The sequence below is a fragment of the Diabrotica virgifera genome, chromosome 6 (genome assembly GCF_917563875.1).
Source record: "Diabrotica virgifera virgifera chromosome 6, PGI_DIABVI_V3a".
Classification (NCBI taxonomy): domain Eukaryota; kingdom Metazoa; phylum Arthropoda; class Insecta; order Coleoptera; family Chrysomelidae; genus Diabrotica; species Diabrotica virgifera.
In genome coordinates, this window is record NC_065448.1 from 178,825,473 (window position 1) to 178,845,485 (window position 20,013).

General features: G+C 34.6%; 1 protein-coding gene across 5 annotated transcripts in view; it reads right to left on the bottom strand.

Moving 5' to 3' along the window:
- LOC126887050 (glutamic acid-rich protein) overlaps window positions 1-20,013 on the bottom strand; it is a 141,821-nt gene that overhangs the window by 83,343 nt on the left and 38,465 nt on the right. For all 5 annotated transcript variants that reach the window (XM_050654372.1, XM_050654370.1, XM_050654368.1 and 2 more), the window contains one exon: window positions 2,003-2,146. In XM_050654372.1, coding sequence (XP_050510329.1) covers window positions 2,003-2,146 — 144 coding nt within the window. The remainder of the gene's footprint in view (window positions 1-2,002; window positions 2,147-20,013) is intronic.

The window sequence follows — 20,013 nt, forward strand, 5'->3', positions numbered from 1 at the left end:
AAGATCAATTATTGTGATGAATTCTTAGAAAGTCAGTTCTTAATACTACATCCATTTTATACATAAATTGGAAAAGTATCGCATGTATTTATCATATGCTTAATCTCAAATTGCGAGATCCAAAAATGTCAAGTGAAGGCGCTAGGTATCGCGTCAGTTATGCACGGAGCGAATACCATAAGAGAAATATTTCTGCATTAATCATTAGGACATTAGAATTCTAATTTGAATTTAACACTAATATTATGTCTTCTGACTTTGTTTTCACATCCAAATTCAAAAGGTAGACATATATGTGGTATTTTGACTATCACTGCTCCAATAAACAATTTTTAATGGGAATAAGCCACAATTTTACCAAAAAATGATTTTATTAACGTTTCGAAGCCCAAATCGGGTTTCGTTGTCAAAATAAAAAATACCACTGATATAAAATACAAAATACAAAATACTAGTATTTTGTATTTTGACAACGAAACCCGATTTGGGCTTCGAAACGTTAATAAAATCATTTTTTTGGTAAAATTGTGGCTTATTCCCATTAAAAATTGTTTATTATAAAAATGCCACAAGAAAATAGCTTCAGAACAACACTGCTCCAATATTTTTATTTACAATAGTCAGTATGTGAACCTTCATGGACTTAATTTCAGAAACTTTCATGGGTTTATACGAAGTCAACCCTTGTCAACTTTGTCATTGTTATTACTACTACGAGCAATACATTTTTGGTAAGAAAAATAGGAAACATTTTTGTGCGCCTTCTACATTAATATTGCAGACTACTTTACTACTTCTAAGTCAATTTGTTAGTTCTTGCTAATACTCCTACACATACATTTCACAAATTTTGTTGGACTTGAGATCTAATTAGGAGAGGAAAACCGAGAAGAAGACAGAAGGGCTATTAGAAGAAGACGTATATTAGAAGTAATTTAAATAAATTTGCATTACCTAATGCAAAAGCTTCACAACAAACACCAATGGCATCATATCATTGAAATTCTCGATTCTAACGTAGAATTTTTTTTATTTTAGGTAATTTTGCAGGATTTCAATATGCTTCAGAACTTTTGAAAATACTTAAATAGACCACATGCAATCAAATTCAGTTTGATTTTGAATGGCCGTATTGATGAATTTTATTATATTACTGACAAATAACTACTCTATATACAAATGTTACACAAGTAACAAAAGGCTTGTGTTTTAGATGATTTTATTTTGTTTAAATTTGTGTTTTAAAGAAAGCAAAAAATTGTAAATACATATTTATATCAGGTAATATAGCATACACTAGGAAATATTTTTTTTACTAATAGATCTGGATCCCACGTACCAAAAAAAAGTTGATTAATAGCAAGCTGAACGCTTAACGGTGTCTAGTCGGACAAACTTTGATATACAGGAACATTGGAACACGTGAAGTTTTAATTGTGGAACAGTTTAAAAATTTGGAACGTAGATGACAAAAACGTCCCATGTATTTTGTCGGACAGAACATCCAATTGATTTGTTACCCTTTCATTAAACTCTCATGCAAAAATCAGACTGCTATTACTAACCAACATGATTCCTGTCATTTGACATGTTCTTCGTGTTCCACTCATTAAAATGCCCAGTTGGTGATAAACACCAGTCTGATTTTTGCATGAGATTTTAATGAAATGGTAACAAATCAATTGGAAGATCTCTCCGACAAAATACATGGGATGTTTTCGCAGTCTGACGTTCCAAATTTTTAACCTGTTCCACAATTAAAACTTCCCCTGTTCCAGTGTTCCGATACATCAAAGTTTGTCCGACTAGACACCGTTAAGCTATTAACAAATTTTCAGCTTGCTATTAATCAACTTTTTTTGGTACGCGGGATCCAGGTCTATAATATTTCGCCTTTTTAATCTGAATCAAAAGTGCATTTGTGTATTTTATATGAACACATAAATATATACTAAATGAAATAAAATGCAAAGATATCGTGGAATAATTAAACGTATCTCACCTTCATAACGGTGTACGTGAAAAATATGACAATACCAACGGTGTATATAGGCATAATAAGTCCCATACTGGTTCCACCTTGTTTCGCAGGCACAACGTGACCGGCACCGCCTATTGTTGGTCGCATTCCCGGTATGGGTCCAGGCTGAAAAAAAAAAAGAAAAGTGTGATAATTTTATTTATTCTTACTGAGAATTTTGTAATATTTCTTATAGAATAATAATATACCTATAATAAACATAAAAAAAATGAGGACAAAGTGAGATATAATTTCACATGCCTACAAAACATATACAGCGAAACCTGGCAAAACACATCAATTTTTCAAATACAGAAAATAATATTATACATATTTTTCACTGTATCAAATCCTAACTTAAAACTTAATTCAACCCCTATTAATAATTCCTACTACTAACCCCGTTCATTTAAAAATACAGACATTTTTGAACAGTGCAAACGAAGAACTCTCTCTCTCTCTCTCTCTCTCTCTCTCTCTCTCTCTCTCTCTCTCTCTCTCTCTCTCTCTCTCTCTCTCTCACACACACACACACACACACACACACACTCACACACACACACACACACACACTCTCTCTCACACACACACACACACACACACACACACTCTCTCACACACACACACTCTCTCTGCGATATTTATACACTCCAATATTGGCTAAATGATTTCGCATACCACTAATTTGTGATCTGATCCACAATTGGCTCCTCTTTTAATTATAACATTCCTTACCACTTCTCTCTTTGTTTGTTGTGTTGTAGAGAAATCGATTATTGATATTTGATTAAGGGTAGGTCTTTCTCATGTATACTGATGAATTCTTCTATGTTGGAAGAACGTATTTTGCACTTTTAGTTACAAGTTAAATTGTTTGCACACATTAATGATTCTTTCTCCATTATTGTTGATAGTTGAAATATCCTTATTGTTAAACTACACTATCATTTTGTCGTATCCCCACTTTTCCAATTAAGTCATCTGCGACAATAATGGCTCGTATGAATAAAAATGAGAATGTAGTTTATACTCCAAATTTTGGAGTACATACTCCACGTGGTAGTATCTACTCTTATGTACGGTGAGTAGAAACTAATCACGTCAATAGTTATTTATGATATAAGTGTTAAAAGTATACGTTTAAGGCACGCATGTGAAAGTTTGCAGAATGAGTGCCTTAAAAATGTACTTTTTAACACGCATATCATACAATATTTTTTCTACAAACGTAATTACAGGACAATATCTACAAAAACTTTTACTTGAACTGGACTGACATTCCAATTTTATATTTTTTTGACATTATATCAAAATTGCATATACGGTGAATACGAACTGCAGTGCCTTAAAAAAATTTTAAAGCACTAGTGCCTTAAAATAGCATTTTTAACGCTCGTATGGAGTGCTAAAAATTGCATTTTTAACACGGTTGTAGAAAAAATATTTTTATTCATATGCAGTGGAGTATAAACTTACACTTTATGTTCATACTCATGAGAACATACTCGGAGTTTATACTCCGTTTTTGTTCATACCACAAAATAAGTGTTTGTTTACTCGAATTGTTGCTCTAATAATTGATAGAAGTCGTCTTTTTCTCTGACAAGAGTGTCTTCGCGGGCAATATTTTCGCGGGCAATCTAATAAAATTTCACGTGATATATTGTTGTTGCAACTAATGTTTGGCAAGAATTCACAATATCTCACAAATAAAAGCCGTTAGGTATGTGGAATACTTGGAATACAAGATGTGAATATTGCTACGAAATTAACAAAAAAACTACTTCGTATAATATTGCAAAACCCTATATTTTAAGAAAGAAAATATCGAGGAAAATCCAGAAATGTAAAAATATACAGGCATTAAATAAGGCATTAAATAAAATACAACTCTACATTGATACTGATCGAATGTCGGTTTTTTACGAGCATGAAAATGGTGCCCCGAAAATGGCTACCACTGAAGATAACGTTACAAAAATCAACGATCTCGTATTGACCGCCAACTGAAGATGCGCAAGATAGCTAAGACAGCGAGCATCTCAAAAGAACACGTGGGTCATAACCTGCATAAAATTTTGGGCATTACGAAGCTGTCAGCGCAATGGATGCCACGTGTGCTCACTCCAGACAACAAGCACAATCATAGCATCACTTCAGAGCAGTCTTTGACGCTGTTTATTTAAGCATAATCCCAACGTGATACAAAGAAGATGCACACGCAGACGCGACCGGAAAGGTGATAGCCACTGTTTTCTGGGATTCACAAGATATTGACTACCTGGAGAAGGGCAAAATGGTCACAGGGCTCTACTATGCCGAATTATTGGGCCGACTCCATTTGGCGACAAAAAAAGTACTCTTCCACCATAATAACGCACCGGTTCGCACCTCCGCCGTCGCGATGGCCAAATTTGTCGAATTGGGCTAAAAACTGCTGCTCCATCCACCGTAATCTGCAGATTCGGCCCCATGCGACTTTTTTTGTTTCCAAACTTGAAAAACCCATTCATTGGACAGAAACGTAAGTTGAATGAGGAGCTTATCGCCGCAACCAAAGCCTAATTTGGAGACCTTAAGAAAACATATTTTTCAGACGGGCTAAGGGAGTGGGAGCATTGCTAGGTCAAGTGTATCGAGCTAAAAGGTTTATATCAAGCAAAGAAAATTCTAGGAGAAATAGTTCTAATTTCTTTTCTAAACGAGTTATACAGGGTGTTTGGTAAATAATGGGCCATAGCTTAACCTTAGATTCCTTAGTTTAAAATAGGTCGATTTAAGCTAACTTACCTTAGTACAAAAGTTGATAATAACCGAAATACAGGATGTCAAAGTCAAACTTTTATTTTATTTATTTTTGAATATTTCCTGACAGGCATGGGACAACAACACGAAATCTGGTAAGTAGTGCTGGTATTATGTAATCTACTAAATTATGTTAAACAAACGTTTCTGGCTACTACCAGAGGCGTACGACGGGGGAACGTGAATGGTTGATCCTTCCCAAATTCTACGCCACTGGCGGAATTGCCATTTTAGTGCAATTTTTTGATTCTCCAATACTTTCTATGTAAAAAACATACTCTTCATTCGTAACGATAAAGCCATTAGTTTTCGAGATATTTGAAGCTAAAGACGAAGGAGCATAATACATTAAACAAAATAAGTGTGCCTTTTCATTTTTAACTTCAAATATCTCGAAAACTAATGACTTTATTGTTACGAATGAAGAGTATATTATTTGCACGTAGAAAGTATTGGAGAATCTAAAAATTATGCTAAAATAGCAGTTTCATCAGTGGCGTAGAATTTGGGAAGGGTCAACCATTCACTTTCCCCTGTCGTACGCCTCTGGTAGTAGCCAGAAACGAGTATTTAACATAATTTAGTACGGTGTACAGTACCTACACTTTCTGCCAAGTATCACACGGATATGTCAAATTATTTTAAAGTATTCTTTTTCTTTAAATAATTTATTCTTTATTTAAAACTTTAAGAACTATGTGTGCCCGGTACTATAAAACTATTTGACATATCCTTACGGTACTTGGCAAAAAGTGTAGGTACTCTACACCCTACTAAATTATGTTAAATAATCGTTTGTGGTTAATACCAAAGACGTACGACAGAGGAAAGTGAATGGTTGGCCCTTCCCAAATTCTACGCCACTGGTGTAATGCTATTTTAGCATATTTTTTAGATTCTCCAATACTTTATATGCAAATAATATACTGTTCATTCGTAACGATAAAGTCATTAGTTTTCGTGATATTTGAAGTTAAAAATGAAAAGGCACACTTATTTTGATTAATGTATTATGCTCCTTCGTTTTTAACTTCAAATATCTCGAGAACTAATGGCTTTATCGTTACGAATGAAGAGTACGTTATTTATATAGAAAGTATTATAGAATCAAAAAATTGCACTAACATAGAAATTCCGCCAGTGGCGTAGAATTTGGGAAGGGTCAACCATTCACGTTCCCCCGTCGTACGCCTCTGGTAGTAGCCAGAAACGTTTGTTTAACATAATTTAGTAGGGTGTACAGTACCAGCACCACTTACCAAATTTCGTGTTGTTGTCCCATGCCTGTCAGGAAATATTCAAAAATAAATAAAATAAAAGTAGACACCCTGTATTTCGGTTATTATCAACTTTTGTACTAAGGTAAGTTAGCTTAAATCGACCTATTTTAACCTCAGGAATCTAAGGTTAAGCTATGGCCCATTCTTTACCAAACACCCTGTACTTATAATAACTCAGTATTCCCAAATAAACATTTCAACGGTCCAATCTAATTGACTGACGAAAATATCAAAGAAAACATCCTGCCCTGCCGTGCTTGCACAAATTAAACGGAACTAAAATAAAATTGACCAAAGGGTTTAAAAATAGCTAATGTGATTTAATCGTGAAAAATGTATGAAAACTAAACAAAAAGTAGCAAGGTCAAAAATTTTCAAAAAGATCAATATTAAAAATAGTTCCAAACAAAATCTATTTATAGTTCCACAAATATTGTGTCATACTTCGGTAAATAAATGAGATATTTAAGATAGTGTGAATTCTGTCTATGAATTCGTCATATGAATTACTGCAACTAATTTTACAGGGAAAAGTGCTAGAAAACAAAGACCACGAACGCACAAGGATTTCCTGGCTGAAAAATCTACGTATAGTACCTATCAAGATATTTTAGCAAACCGTATCTTAATCATATTACAAAGTCATTTTTATTTTAAGTAATATCTTTAAATTTCGAGAGATGAAAATACTGAATAATAGGTATAATAATTAAAAGCATAATCATCATCATCATCAGGTCTTTTCATTCCGGGTGGTTTTTGCCGCTGTTACTTAGAGCTCTCTGATTCGCTTATTGCGGTGAATCACTCCGCATTCCACTTGTATGTTGTCAAAGTTTGTTGTATGACTTGACTTTCGTTACAATTTTCTTCCACTCATTTCGATATATGCATAGTTCCCTCCAGTTTCTCACTTCCAGAATTTTGATATCTCTCATGACCAGGTCCTCCCATCTCTCTCTGGGTCTTCCCCTTGGTCTTTCAGTTTCTGGTTTCCATCTGGTGATCTTCTTAATCAGTAGGTCGTTTTTCCTTCTCTCTATGTGTCCCAGCCATCTCAGCCTCTGTGCTTTAATAAATCTAACGATATCTTCTCCCTTCATTATGTCTCTTAGTTCATGGTTCATTCTTCTTCTCAGTTCTCAGTTGTCCATTCTTATCGGGCCCATAATCCGTGTGAGGATTTTCCTTTCGAATATTCTCAATATTTCTTTATCTTTTTCCGTGAGGCACACTATATGATCTGACATCGTGCATTATTGCTTTCCATTTTGTCGGCCCTCAATAACCCGGAAGTCCGGATAACCCGGACCGATTTTCATCAGACAAAACATACATTTTTTCACTTTGACTGAGTTTTTTACAAAGAAATAAACAATACTGTTTACAACTGTACGTAATTTAGATGTACTGTGCATATTATGTATTTCATGTTTTTGCAATTATAATGTGTATTTGTTTATTATTTATATGTATTTTACTAATTTTTACCATATTCCCCGGCTAACCCGGATTTTCAATAACCCGGATCGGCCGCGGTCCCGATTAATCCGACTTATCGAGGTTCCACTGTAGTATGTGATCTATCTGATTGCCATCTGTTGTGCCAGGTATCAGCCATGTTACTTTATGCTCTCTTCTGTGCATGAAGTTTGTGCTTATAATGTAACTGTTTGTTATTGCTGCTAGTTGGCATAATTTTCTTCCTTTATCGTTTATCTCGTCATGAATAGTTTCTTTCCCGGCTACTTCCTTATACTGGTTTCTTTTGCCTACATTTGCATTGAAGTCACCAACCATTAGTACTATATCATTTCTGGGTAATCTTTCATATGATTCTTCCAGTTGTTCATACAGTTCAATTTTATCATTTTCTGGTGCATTTTCTGTGAGTGCATATATGTTTATGATTGTCATATTGGCTTGTTTGTTTTCTAATTTTATATATGACTTTTTTATATATGAGCTTTAAATTCTATAACTTTGTCCCTTATCTTATCGTTAACCATGAATGCTGTACCATTTTTCCCCTGCTTGTTTTCTCCCGAGTAGTATATTGTGTAGTTTTTCTTTTTGATATTTCCTTCTTTCCATCGTACTTCTTGTAGGGCTAGTATGTCTATTCTGTATCTTTGCATTTCTCTTGCTACCTCTTCCATTTTTGCTGGTCTCAATAATGTTTGAACGTTCCAGGTTCCTACTTTTACGCTATTTTTTTTTGTTTTTTCTTTTTCTTGTTTGATTCGTTGTTCTTTTTCCCTGCTAGTTTCGTCATCAGGTTTTCATCCGTTTTCTTTATAGTCTCTTTACATTCCATAGATGCGTTTTCCATATTCGTTTGCCGGGATGTTTTAGTGATACTAGTCGTTTGTTCTTTACTATGTGCTACTTTTACAGACAATTCCAGTTTTTTGGCTTTGTGTCAGTGTATATAATAAAAGCATAATAATAGATTAATAGTTACTTATGATATAAGTGTTAAAAGTACACGTTTAAGGCACGCATGTGAAAGTTTGCAGAATGTGCGAAGCGAGTTCTGCAATTCACATGAGTGCCTTAAAAATGTACTTTTTAACACGCATATCATACAATATTTTTTCTACAAACGTAATTACAGGACAATTACAAAAACTTTTACTTGAACTTGACTGACATTCCATTTTTATATTTTTTTGACATTACATCAAAATTGTCTATACGGTCAGTACGAACTGCAGTGCCTTAAAAGTATTTTATCGCCAACCGTCACTAAAGTCATTCATTATTGTACTCATTTGCCCTCATTTGCGGCAGTAAAGTAACACTTTATTGTACTGAAAGAAAAATTTTACTTTACCTGCCGCGATTAATCAAATTAACCAAGATTGAATGTAAGTGGTCAATGGCAGAAATCGATTATTTATTTGGGTGAACTTAAAATTTATTTACTTTAATTAATAAAAATATTGTACAAAATTTACGTGATTATTAATTAAATTTATGTCAAAAAGTGAAATACTGTATTATTTTGCAATTATATTCGTACAAAATAAATCAAAACTTAACAAAATTAGTAATTAGGTATTCAATATTGACAACTATCGATTAAATATAATTAGGTATTCAATAGTTAATTAGGTATTCAATATTGACAACTATCGATTAAATATCGAAACCGCCCATAATGCAAAGACATTCTGTCATTACTGTCATTCTCATACAAAAATTTTTTACTTCTAAAATTTATAAAATTCTTAAATCTTTTAAGTTAGTTAAATACTAATGCAAATAAAGTGTGAAATTGTGTTTTTGTTAATTCGATTATATTATATAGGACAATGATAGATATTTATTGATCATTTGTTAGTAAATATATTTATTTAGATTGTCTACGATGTCTACGATTCATCAAGAGAAAAGCAACTGCGCAAGGATATACAGCCAGTTCATAAACAATGACGTAACTATTAACGATATTTTTAATTTTTGGTAGTTATTTTAAGAAAATTAGTTATTTAAATAAAAATACAATTAAATTGTTTAAAATATATTTATTTCGTTGAAATCATAATAATATAAGTATAACTTCTTACGTGCTTACAAAGTACACACACTCTTTTGTCATTAGAAAGATGTAATTAAGTAAGTATTAAGTAAGTGTTACTGTTTTTATGATTGGCGATAAAATTTTGTATGCACCACGTCAGTAAAGACTCTTTATCGAACTCGTCTGTTATTCGCCTCGCTCGCTACCGCTCGCTCTGCTCATAATATCAGACTCGTTCGATAAAGTCACTTTACTGACTTGATACATAAATAACTATAAAAGCACTAGTGCCTTAAAGTAGTATTTTTAACGCTCGTATGGAGTGCTAAAAATTGCATTTTTAACACGGTTGTAGAAAAAATTTATTAATTTCCACACGATTCAAATACAAATGACTTTGTAATAAGCTTGGGATTAAGGTTTTCTAAAATATCTTGATATAGGTACTATACGCGGTTGAACACAACAACCACAAATCTTTTCAGAGCAGCAGTGTGCAAAGTACAGATTTCCATGTTGGTCGTCAACATCCGAAACGGATAGGCACTACAAGAAGAATATAATATCCATATACAGGGTAATACGTGCCTACTAGTACTAGTGTTGGCCAAATCATGCAAGATATGATGCTCATGAAAAAAGCATTCGGGTATTAAATGTGCGAAAATCTTTTTCGGCAATACACTACAATACAATAATGAAAATATCGCCTTCTTCTTATGATCGTAGGCGCAAAATTTCGTGCCAATGCTTTTTAAATGCATTCATTTTTTTCGAATCTTGAGAAAACTAATAAGTATTTTTTTTTATTTAAACGCACAATGAAAGATTACATTATTACCGAGTGCCGAAAGTCCCTGAAAATTTCTATGTTTATTTTAAATAAGTTACAGGGATGAAAAGGATATTACAGAGTAATGGAGAAATAGATGGAGATGCATGCAGTAGAATTAGAAAATTCTGTAAAACAGCCATAAGACCGGCTATGATGTACGGAACTGAATGTTGGGTAGTGAAGAAGAAAGAGGAACAACGAATGCATGTGGCGGAAATGAGAATGCTTAGATGGATGAGTGAAGTGACAAAGAAGGATAAAATTAGAAATGAGTATATTAGGGGAAGTCTAGGTGTGGCACCAATTGATGCCAAAATGAGAGAGCATAGGTTAAGATGGTTTGGTCATGTTCAACGTCGAGACGTTAATCACCCAATACGAAGAATAGCTGAAGTGCAGATTCCTGGAAGGAGTAGGAGAGAAAGACCAAAGAAAACCTGGAGGGAGACGATAAGGCAGGACATGTTGGTAAAGGGGATTGACTGATTGACATTGATATGACCCAAGATAGAATTGTGTGGAGAATTGCAATTAGGGAAGCCGACCTCGCATAGGGATAAGGCAAAGAGAATGGTGACGACAGGGGTGAAAAGGAAGAAACAAATTTAGTGTGACTTTTAATTTCAAATATCTCATTCAAAAGAAACTTTTTGTTTATTTTAAGGGACTTCCACCCTCGGTAATAATGTAATCTTACATTCTGCGTTGAAATTTTTCAAAAATATTAATTGGTTTTTTCAGGATTCGAAAAAAATTAATAACCATTTCGGTGGTGATATTTTCCAAATCGAACATTCGCTATGTTTGTCATATGGTTCTTTTCATGAGCATTTTTCAGTGCGTCACAGTTTTTCGATTTCTCTCTAACGCATTAAATTGTATGTGACAGAAAAAAACGCACGTCGCTGAATACATTTCGTCGGTGACATTTATAACATTTAATCTAGTTGTCAATAGATAGCGCTAATGATATAATATTAAATAATATTATATCATTCTATATAAAAAAAATTTAATCTGTACAATTTATAAGACTATACAAATAAAAAAAAATGCCATTTTATAAATGCAATAAACAAAATTGATTTGTTTTTATACCAAATTGCAAATAAAATGTGACAACTGTCAGATTTAACTAAAATGTCATGTTAGAATAAATGTCATAAATATGTATTTATCACGGACTAACCTTTTTTTCTATCATTTGTGACGCACTGAAAAATGCTCATGAAAAGAAGCATACAACGCACTCACTCGAACAGGATGTGTTGACATTGACAAGGCTACTAAATATTTGACAAGGGTTCAGGAATATTTTGAGTTGTTTATTAAATAATATCGATATTGTATTTGATAAATATAATTGATATAAGACGTGAAGTTAATAAAAAGTTATTTACTGTTTATTATTTATAGAAGATCCAAGCATATAATACACCGGGGTATATTCTGAGATCCAAGTATTTTGTTGTTAAAGATGTTTAAAATGTATCTAAGCGTTCCATAGTAACAGTATATTATTAAAATCACTTTATCACTTTTTTCTTTTCTCGATAATTAGTTTTTATTGTATAGTATATAAATGATTGTAATCACTGAATACATAGTTAGTGAAAAAACAATGCTCTTAATTAAATTAATTAATAATTTAAGCGATTATACAAGTAACGGTTATCCAAGAACATTCAAAAACTGAACGAAATAGCCATCTCTATGTTGCTGGTGACAATGTAATTGTTAACTAATGTTTACATCTCCTGCAGCTTCCATACCAGTGAAAATTTTACAACAAGTAATTTGCCGTGTAAGGCCGATGCCACATTATGCGTTTTGACCGGATGCGGTGAAAACGCATCCGTTTCCAACGCAACCGGACCGACCTGTCACACTATGCGTTTAGTCTGGTGCAGTTTGTAAGCGCGTACCGATGACTCAAAACGCATCCGTTTCCAACGCAACCGGATCGATCTGTCACACTATGCGTTTTCACCGGATGCGGCGGAAACGCATCCGGTCAAAACGCATAATGTGGCATCAGCCTAAGGCAATAAAAAGTAGGGATAGCCGTAAAATATTTGCGCTTACGCTCTTAAGATGCCGTCTATTTCTGCATAGGCGTCCAGAGATGTTAGATAGTCCGGATTAAATTATTCCGATTTTAGCAGCATTGCGAAGCATTTCATAACTATAGATTCGTGTCCACTGGCGAATATTACGCAGCCGTGACATCATTTTACGCCCTAGCTCTCTCTTACCTCTTATCTTTTCTTCGAGCGCCAGTTGCTAAAAAACTTTTTTATATACATATGTCCCTATAAGTTGTATCCATATGGAAAACTTTTTTATTTTTAATTTTACGAAAAAAAGTTATTCTTCATAAAAAGGTGCATGGTCTAAAACCTGAGGTTCAACCATCAGATATCCAATTTTGTCTAGATTATACGAGGTATGTCAAAAAATATGAATTTCGCTCGAGAGTAAGGTAGCTTTATAATTAACAATATTTAAATTAGAAGGGTATAATTGCACATTAAAACATAGTTTTTAATTCTAAACAACTTTTTTTAATAGCAATTTTCCATATTTAAATACGGAAATAAAAAAAAGATTTAGTTATAATAATGCTCGCATTTTTAGCTTGTTTATACTCTTTTGTTTTTTTTTTTTGTAAATAATTTTAGGATAATTAACATTTTTTCGTGTTGAGTATCACCAATTTATTAATAGACTTTAAACATTTATCGAATACTTTCCGATAATCTCCCAAAACCAAAATAGATTATCTGCCAATAATTATCTGCTTACTCTATAATAAAGATTTGCGACAAAACCGCAGCAAATTATAATTGTCAAAGGCATAGTGGAAAATATTGGCAGCTAAACGAAAACAGCTATTAATATTACTTAAAAATTAAAAGCCTTAACAACGACCATCCTACTTTTTAATTTTTATTATGATAAAAATACGTACCTATGTTAAATACACTCAACGATAAAAATGTTGCATTTAAATTCCAACGTGTAATTTTTATTTAAAACGAAAATGAAAGACATCTTATATTTCATTTCGTTCAGAGAGGACCATAAACGTCCTCATAGACGGAGAGGCAGCGCCGAAATATCTCTCTGAATTTACTAAAGCTAGTTTTTTCACAGTTAATTATTGTGATTGTGTAGAGAAACATACTGCGGTCGGTCAAGCGAAACGTAGAACAGGGGTTACTGATAGGTTATCAAAGTTGCTTTTCTACGAAGGTAATGCAATCACTTTACTAATAGTCGGAGAGATAGAAGCGGATTTTGTGCGTGATAAGTAATATGGAAAAACTATACGGGGATATGTTGAATTAGTTGTGTACATGACTTTCACCAACGGCCGGAAACCAGAGTTGGGGCAGAGGGTAGTTATAAGGGGTCAAAGTCGCGGATTTTATTATTTTTTTTATGACGCTCATGATAGAGATAGTGCACCAAAATTTGGGAATAAGTAGGTCATGACGTAACTAAGTAAAATCTGTAGGGGCGGAACGCTGCGTGGCCGACAAAGGGGTGGGGGTAGGGGTGAATATAAAAAATATAAAGGGTTTTTTGCGACGTTCGTAATTGAGATAGTGAACCAAAATTTGGGAATAAGTAAATCATGATATTACTAAGTAAAACGCCCAGAGCCGGAAACCAGAGTTGGGGATGAGGTTAGTTATAAGGGGTCAAAATCGCCGTTTTTATTATTTTTTTTGTGACGCTCATGATCCAGATAGTGCACCAAAATTTGGGAATAAGTAGGTCATGAGGTAACTAAGTACAATCTCCAGGGGTGGAACGCTGCGTGGTCGATAAAGGGGTGGGGGTAGGTGTGAATATAAAAAATATAAGGGGTTTTTTGCGACATGCTAGATTGAGATAGTGCACCAAAATTTGGGAATAAGTAGACCATGACTTAGCTAAGTAAAATCCCCAGAGCCGAAAACCAGAGTTGGGGATGAGGGTAGTTTTAAGGGGTCAAAGTCGCAATGTGTATTATTTTTTTGTGACCCGGCACAACATTTTTCCCCCCACGCAGCGTTCCGCCCCTGGAGATTTTACTTAGTAATGTCATGATCTACTTATTCCCAAATTTTGGTGCACTATCTCGATCACGAACGGCAAAAAAACCCCCATATATTTTTATACTCACCCCTGCCTACCACCTCTTTGTACCCCAAGCAGCGTTCCGCCCCTGAAGATTTTACTTAGTTACGTCATAACCGACTTACTCCCAAATTTTGGTGCACTATCTCCATCATGAGCGCCACAAAAAAAAAATAATAAAAACCGCGACTTTTACCCCTTATAACTACTCTCGTCCGCCACTCTGGTTTCCGCCTCTGGGGATATTACTTAGTTATGTCATGGTCTACTTATTTCCAAATTTTGGTGCACTATCTCAATCACGAACGTCGCAAAAAACCCCTTACATTTTTTTATATTCACCCCTGCCCCACCTCTTTGTCGAGCACGCAGCGTTCCACTCCTGGAGATTTTACTTAGTTACATCATGGCCTACTTATTCCCAAATATTGGTGCGCTATCTCGATCATGAGCGTGACAAAAAAAATAATAAAAAACGGAATTTTGACCCCTTATAACTACCTTCCTTCCCCACTCTGGTTTCCGGCTCTGGGGATTTTAATTATTTATGTCATGGTCTACTTATACCCAAATTTTGGTGCACTATCTCAATCGCTAACGTCGCAAAAAACCCGTTATATTTTTTATATTCACCCCTACCCCCACCCCTTTGTCAGCCACGCAGCGTTGAGCCCCTTGAGATTTTACTTAGGTACGTCATGACCTACCTATTCCCAAATTTTGGTGCACTATCTCGATCATGAGCATCAAAAAAAAATAATAAAATCCGCGACTTTGACCCCTTATAACTACCCTCGGCCCCAACTCTGGTTTCCGGCCGTGGGTGAAAGTATAGTTTTTCCATATTACTTATCACGCACAAAATCTGCTCCCAGCTCTTAGACTATAAGGCTGAAAATCAGTACAGTAAAGCCTCGATATAACGGACCTCTATTTAACGGACTTCGGATATAACGGACAAAAAATCCGGTCAAATGTAAAAAAAATTAAAAACGTCCTGTTAATATTATACATACTTAACTCTGCCCATACCAAGATACATTGCATAACAACGGGGTCCCCGTGGATCCCAAACGCTATATTTTACAAAGAAATTCAATAAACTTTTTATTATAGCACAATGAGGACACATTTCTAAATAGTCTGATTTATTTTAAACCTATTTTTATATAACGGATTTTCGGCTTTAACGGACACCCGTCCCCCCCAATTAGTTCGTTATATCGAGGTTTTACTGTACACACATTCTAAATTGACTATAAATAAAAGTTATTATAGTCGGTCAGCTGTATGACGGGACAGAGCCGGTCGGTCGGCCCCAGTGAATGTACAGGGTTATTCACTATATTTTGACCCCCCTGTAAACGGCTTTTGTACAGAATTAGAAAAAAATGTAAAATACAAAAGTTATTCGATTTTTAAATTATGATTTTTTGACATATATATCGTACTAGTGACATCATCCATTTGGGCGTGATGACGTAATCGACTATTTTTTAAATGGGAATAGGGAGTCGAGTGCTAGCTTATTTGAAAGGTTATTTAATTCCCTATTCAGTAATATAAACATTAACATGATTGATTATAGAGGGTGTCCAAAAAAAATTAATTAAATTAATTGACACAAAAAGAAGAATGTATGTAATTTATTTAATTTAAAATACATTTTACTGCTGTTAGAAAAGAGAAATAAAAGTTTATTGCACAAATAAATATTGATTTTTGCTTAAATTAAATGTTCAAACTGCCAAGAGGCACGAGGCAGATGGGTGGTTGCTTGAACATTGAATTTAGGTGAAAAGTAATGTTTATTTGTTCAATAAACATTTATTTGTTTTCTGACGGCAGTAGAATGTATTTTGAATTAAATAAATTACATACATTCTTCTTTTTGTGTCAATTAATTTAATTTAAAAAAAAATTGGACACCCTGTATAATTAAGCATGTTAATGTTTATATTATTGAATAGGGAATTGAATAATCTTTCAAATGAGCTAAAAAATAGTCGATTACGTCATCACGCCCAAATGGATGACGTCACTAGTACGATATATAAGTCAAAAAATCATGATTTAAAAATCGAATACCTTTTGTATTTTACATTTTTTTCTAATTCTGTAAACAAAGCAGTTTACAGGGGGGTCAAAATATAGTGAATAACCCTGTACATTCACTGGGGCCGACCGACCGGCTCTGTCCCGTCATACAGCTGGCCGACTATAATAACTTTTATTTATATTCAATTTATAATGTGTGTACTGATTTTCAGCCTTAGTAAATTGATTGCATTACCTTCATAGGAAAGCAACTTTGATAACCTATCAGTAACCCCTGTTATACGTTTCGCTTGACCGACTGCAGTATGTTTCTCTACACAATCACAGTAATCAACTGTGAAAAAACTAGCTTTAGTAAATTCAGAGAGATTTTTCAGCGCTGCCTCTTGGACTATTACGTAAGTTTCACCCTCATTAGCGATGACCGGAGGGGTGTACAGTGATGAGCGCGCTAATAACCGACAAAATAACACAAAAGATGGAAAACATAATACATTGTGAGGTAAAAAGAGATTAAACTAGTAGAGGTGGAAATTATCGATATAAACGTATAAATTAACATTATATTACATGGTTTCCCACCTTTAGACGTCTGTGACAGAAGTATTTTATAAAATTCTCCTGTTACAGTGACAGTTGTCATACTCCTCCGATACGTCTAAAGGTGGGAAACTATGTAATGTAATGTTAATTTATAAGTTTATATCTATAATTTCCACCTCTACTAGTTTCATCTGTTTTTACTTCACAATGTATTACGTTTTCCATCTTTTGCATTTAGGGAAATTTCGAGCCGAGCTCGAAATTTTAAGCCGATCCGAGATAGAAGCTTAGCTTGAACTTCGAGCTGTAGTTTGAGATCGTGGCTCGTGTCGGCTCGGCTCGAATAGTTCGAGCCAAGCTGAGCTCGAAATCATAATAATTAATGTTAAATGTAATATTCGTAGTAATTTACGGACACACTGTGTATTGAAAATACATATTTGTAGTCTGAATTACTTATTCTCAAACAAAAGTATCAGTCGTATCGGAAATAAATGAATTATAAAAAGTATTAGAGTATTAGCTAAAATATTGACAAGCTCGTTAAGGAAAGTTCGGCTCGTTTCGAATTCAGCACGGCTCGGCTCGAAAAAAATGTGATTCGGCTCGAAGCTTGGCTCGCAAGAAACAAACTTGCTTGTGACCATCCCCATTTGCGTTATTATGCCGGTTATTAGCGCTCTCATCACTGTATATGGTGTATAACCTCTGAATGAAATGAAAAAGAGTCAGTCTCCCAATGTCAAGTTACAACCAATAACTCGATATGGACGCTAGAGCGGCATAAACTAAAACAATTTGAAGTTTTATTTCCGGAGAATAAACACTCCTCTTGGGACCAAATTCTGGCAACGCCTGTATTCGTGGTTTCTATTACTTGCAAACCAAACGAATGATCAATGAAATAAGACCCGGGGAAGTCTAAAAATTGCACTTCACTGCCTGTCTATTCATCAAGGCAAACATTCCAACGAATTCTTGGTCCCTATATTCAGATAGGAGTAAAGGGATATCTTATATTTCAATTCGTTCAGAAAGGACCATAAACTCCCTTACGTACGTTTCAGCCGTCCGATGATCCCTAATGAGGCCCTAATACAAAACTCCTTTTTTCTTGCTCAATGCTGAAAAAATGGATAGAAATAACATGACCTTCTACAAGGCAACAACTCAATGGTACAAATGGGCAAACCTCCCAAGTTTCGGACAGCTTGGCTATTAGTGCACCCTAATATGTCTGTGTAGATTTTGGCATTGGATCCGAGCATGACATGTAACACCGTTGCCGTATCCTCTATTTTTTCATACGATCACATTACATTTTTTTGTGATATTATATTTTTTGTGTGTGAAATGTATCATGTGTGTATTTTAGGTATGTTCTAATATGTTATGTATAGATAAGTTTTTACTTGATTATTTCAAATAATTGTGAAGTTTAACTTGCTAGAAACCTTCTAATATTGTGTAACGTGTAAAAAATAAGTAGTTTTGAAACACCAACTAAGTTTATTATGTTGTTTTCACCAATTTTGAAAAAATGTGAAAACGTTAAATTATCCACGTCCGTTTGTCCGTCCGTCCGTCTTGTCTGTCTGTTTCTAAACTCAACTCCTCCGTCATTATACCAGGTAGAATGACAAATGAGGTGTCAAATGAAAGCTTATAATCCAAGGATGGTAATAAAGGTGAGAAATTTAACCTAGGCTGTCTGTCCGTCCGACCGCGAATATAATTCATTCGTCAGTATACCAGGTAGAAGAACAAATGAGGTGTGAAACGAAAGCTTATAATCCAAGGATGGTACTCCGACACCTCATTTGTCATTCTATCTGTATTAATAACGGAGGAAGTCGTATTCGCGGACGGACAGACAGACGGACAGACAGTCATTAAACCGAAAGTATGTATACATATATTTATTCTCGTCTTGTAAAGGCGCGTCGAATAATATATTCCAGTATTGTACTATTCCAGTGACTTTAAAACAGTACTTCTGGTCGCATTTCTAAAACCGGAAGTCCTAGGTCAAATTTCCACCTTTTGTACCATCCTTGGATTATAAGCTTTCATTTGACACCTCATTTGTGATTCTACCTGGTATAATGACGGAGAAGTTATATTCGCGGTCGGACAGACAGACCGTCAAATTTATAACCTTTAGTACCATCCTTGGATTATAAACTTTCATTTGACACCTTATTTGTCATTCTACCTGGTATAGCGACGGAGGAGTTATATTCGCGGTCAGATAGACAGACGGACAGACAACCTAGGTCTAATTTCTCACCTTTAGTACCATCCTTGGATTATAAGCTTTTATTTGACACCTCATTTGTCATTCTACCTGGTATAGTGACGGAGGAGTTATATTCGCGGTCGGACGGACAGGCAGCCTATGTCAAATTTCTCACCTTTAATACCATCCTTGGATTATAAGCTTTCATTTGACACCTCATTTGTCATTCTACCTGGTATAATGACGGAGAAGTGAACGTTCTTATAAAATTATTCTATTATTCTTGTAGGTACATTTAACATTGATTAAAATTATGAAAGAAATAAAGAAAACAGTATGGCAACACTGTGACGCACAAAGATGAGATTCAGCTGTGGGTTACATAGGGTGAACTAATATCCAAGCTGTGTCAAGTTTCGGTCTGCTTCGAAAATCCTCGACTACTCTGAATATTGTGAGAACTCTCTGTTTAAATGAGGCAGAGGTTTTTCTCCAGAATGTGACTGCGGTGCGGAGAGACAAACAATTCACCATACCATGACACTGGTAACTTTAAGTATACATAATTTGTATATGCCA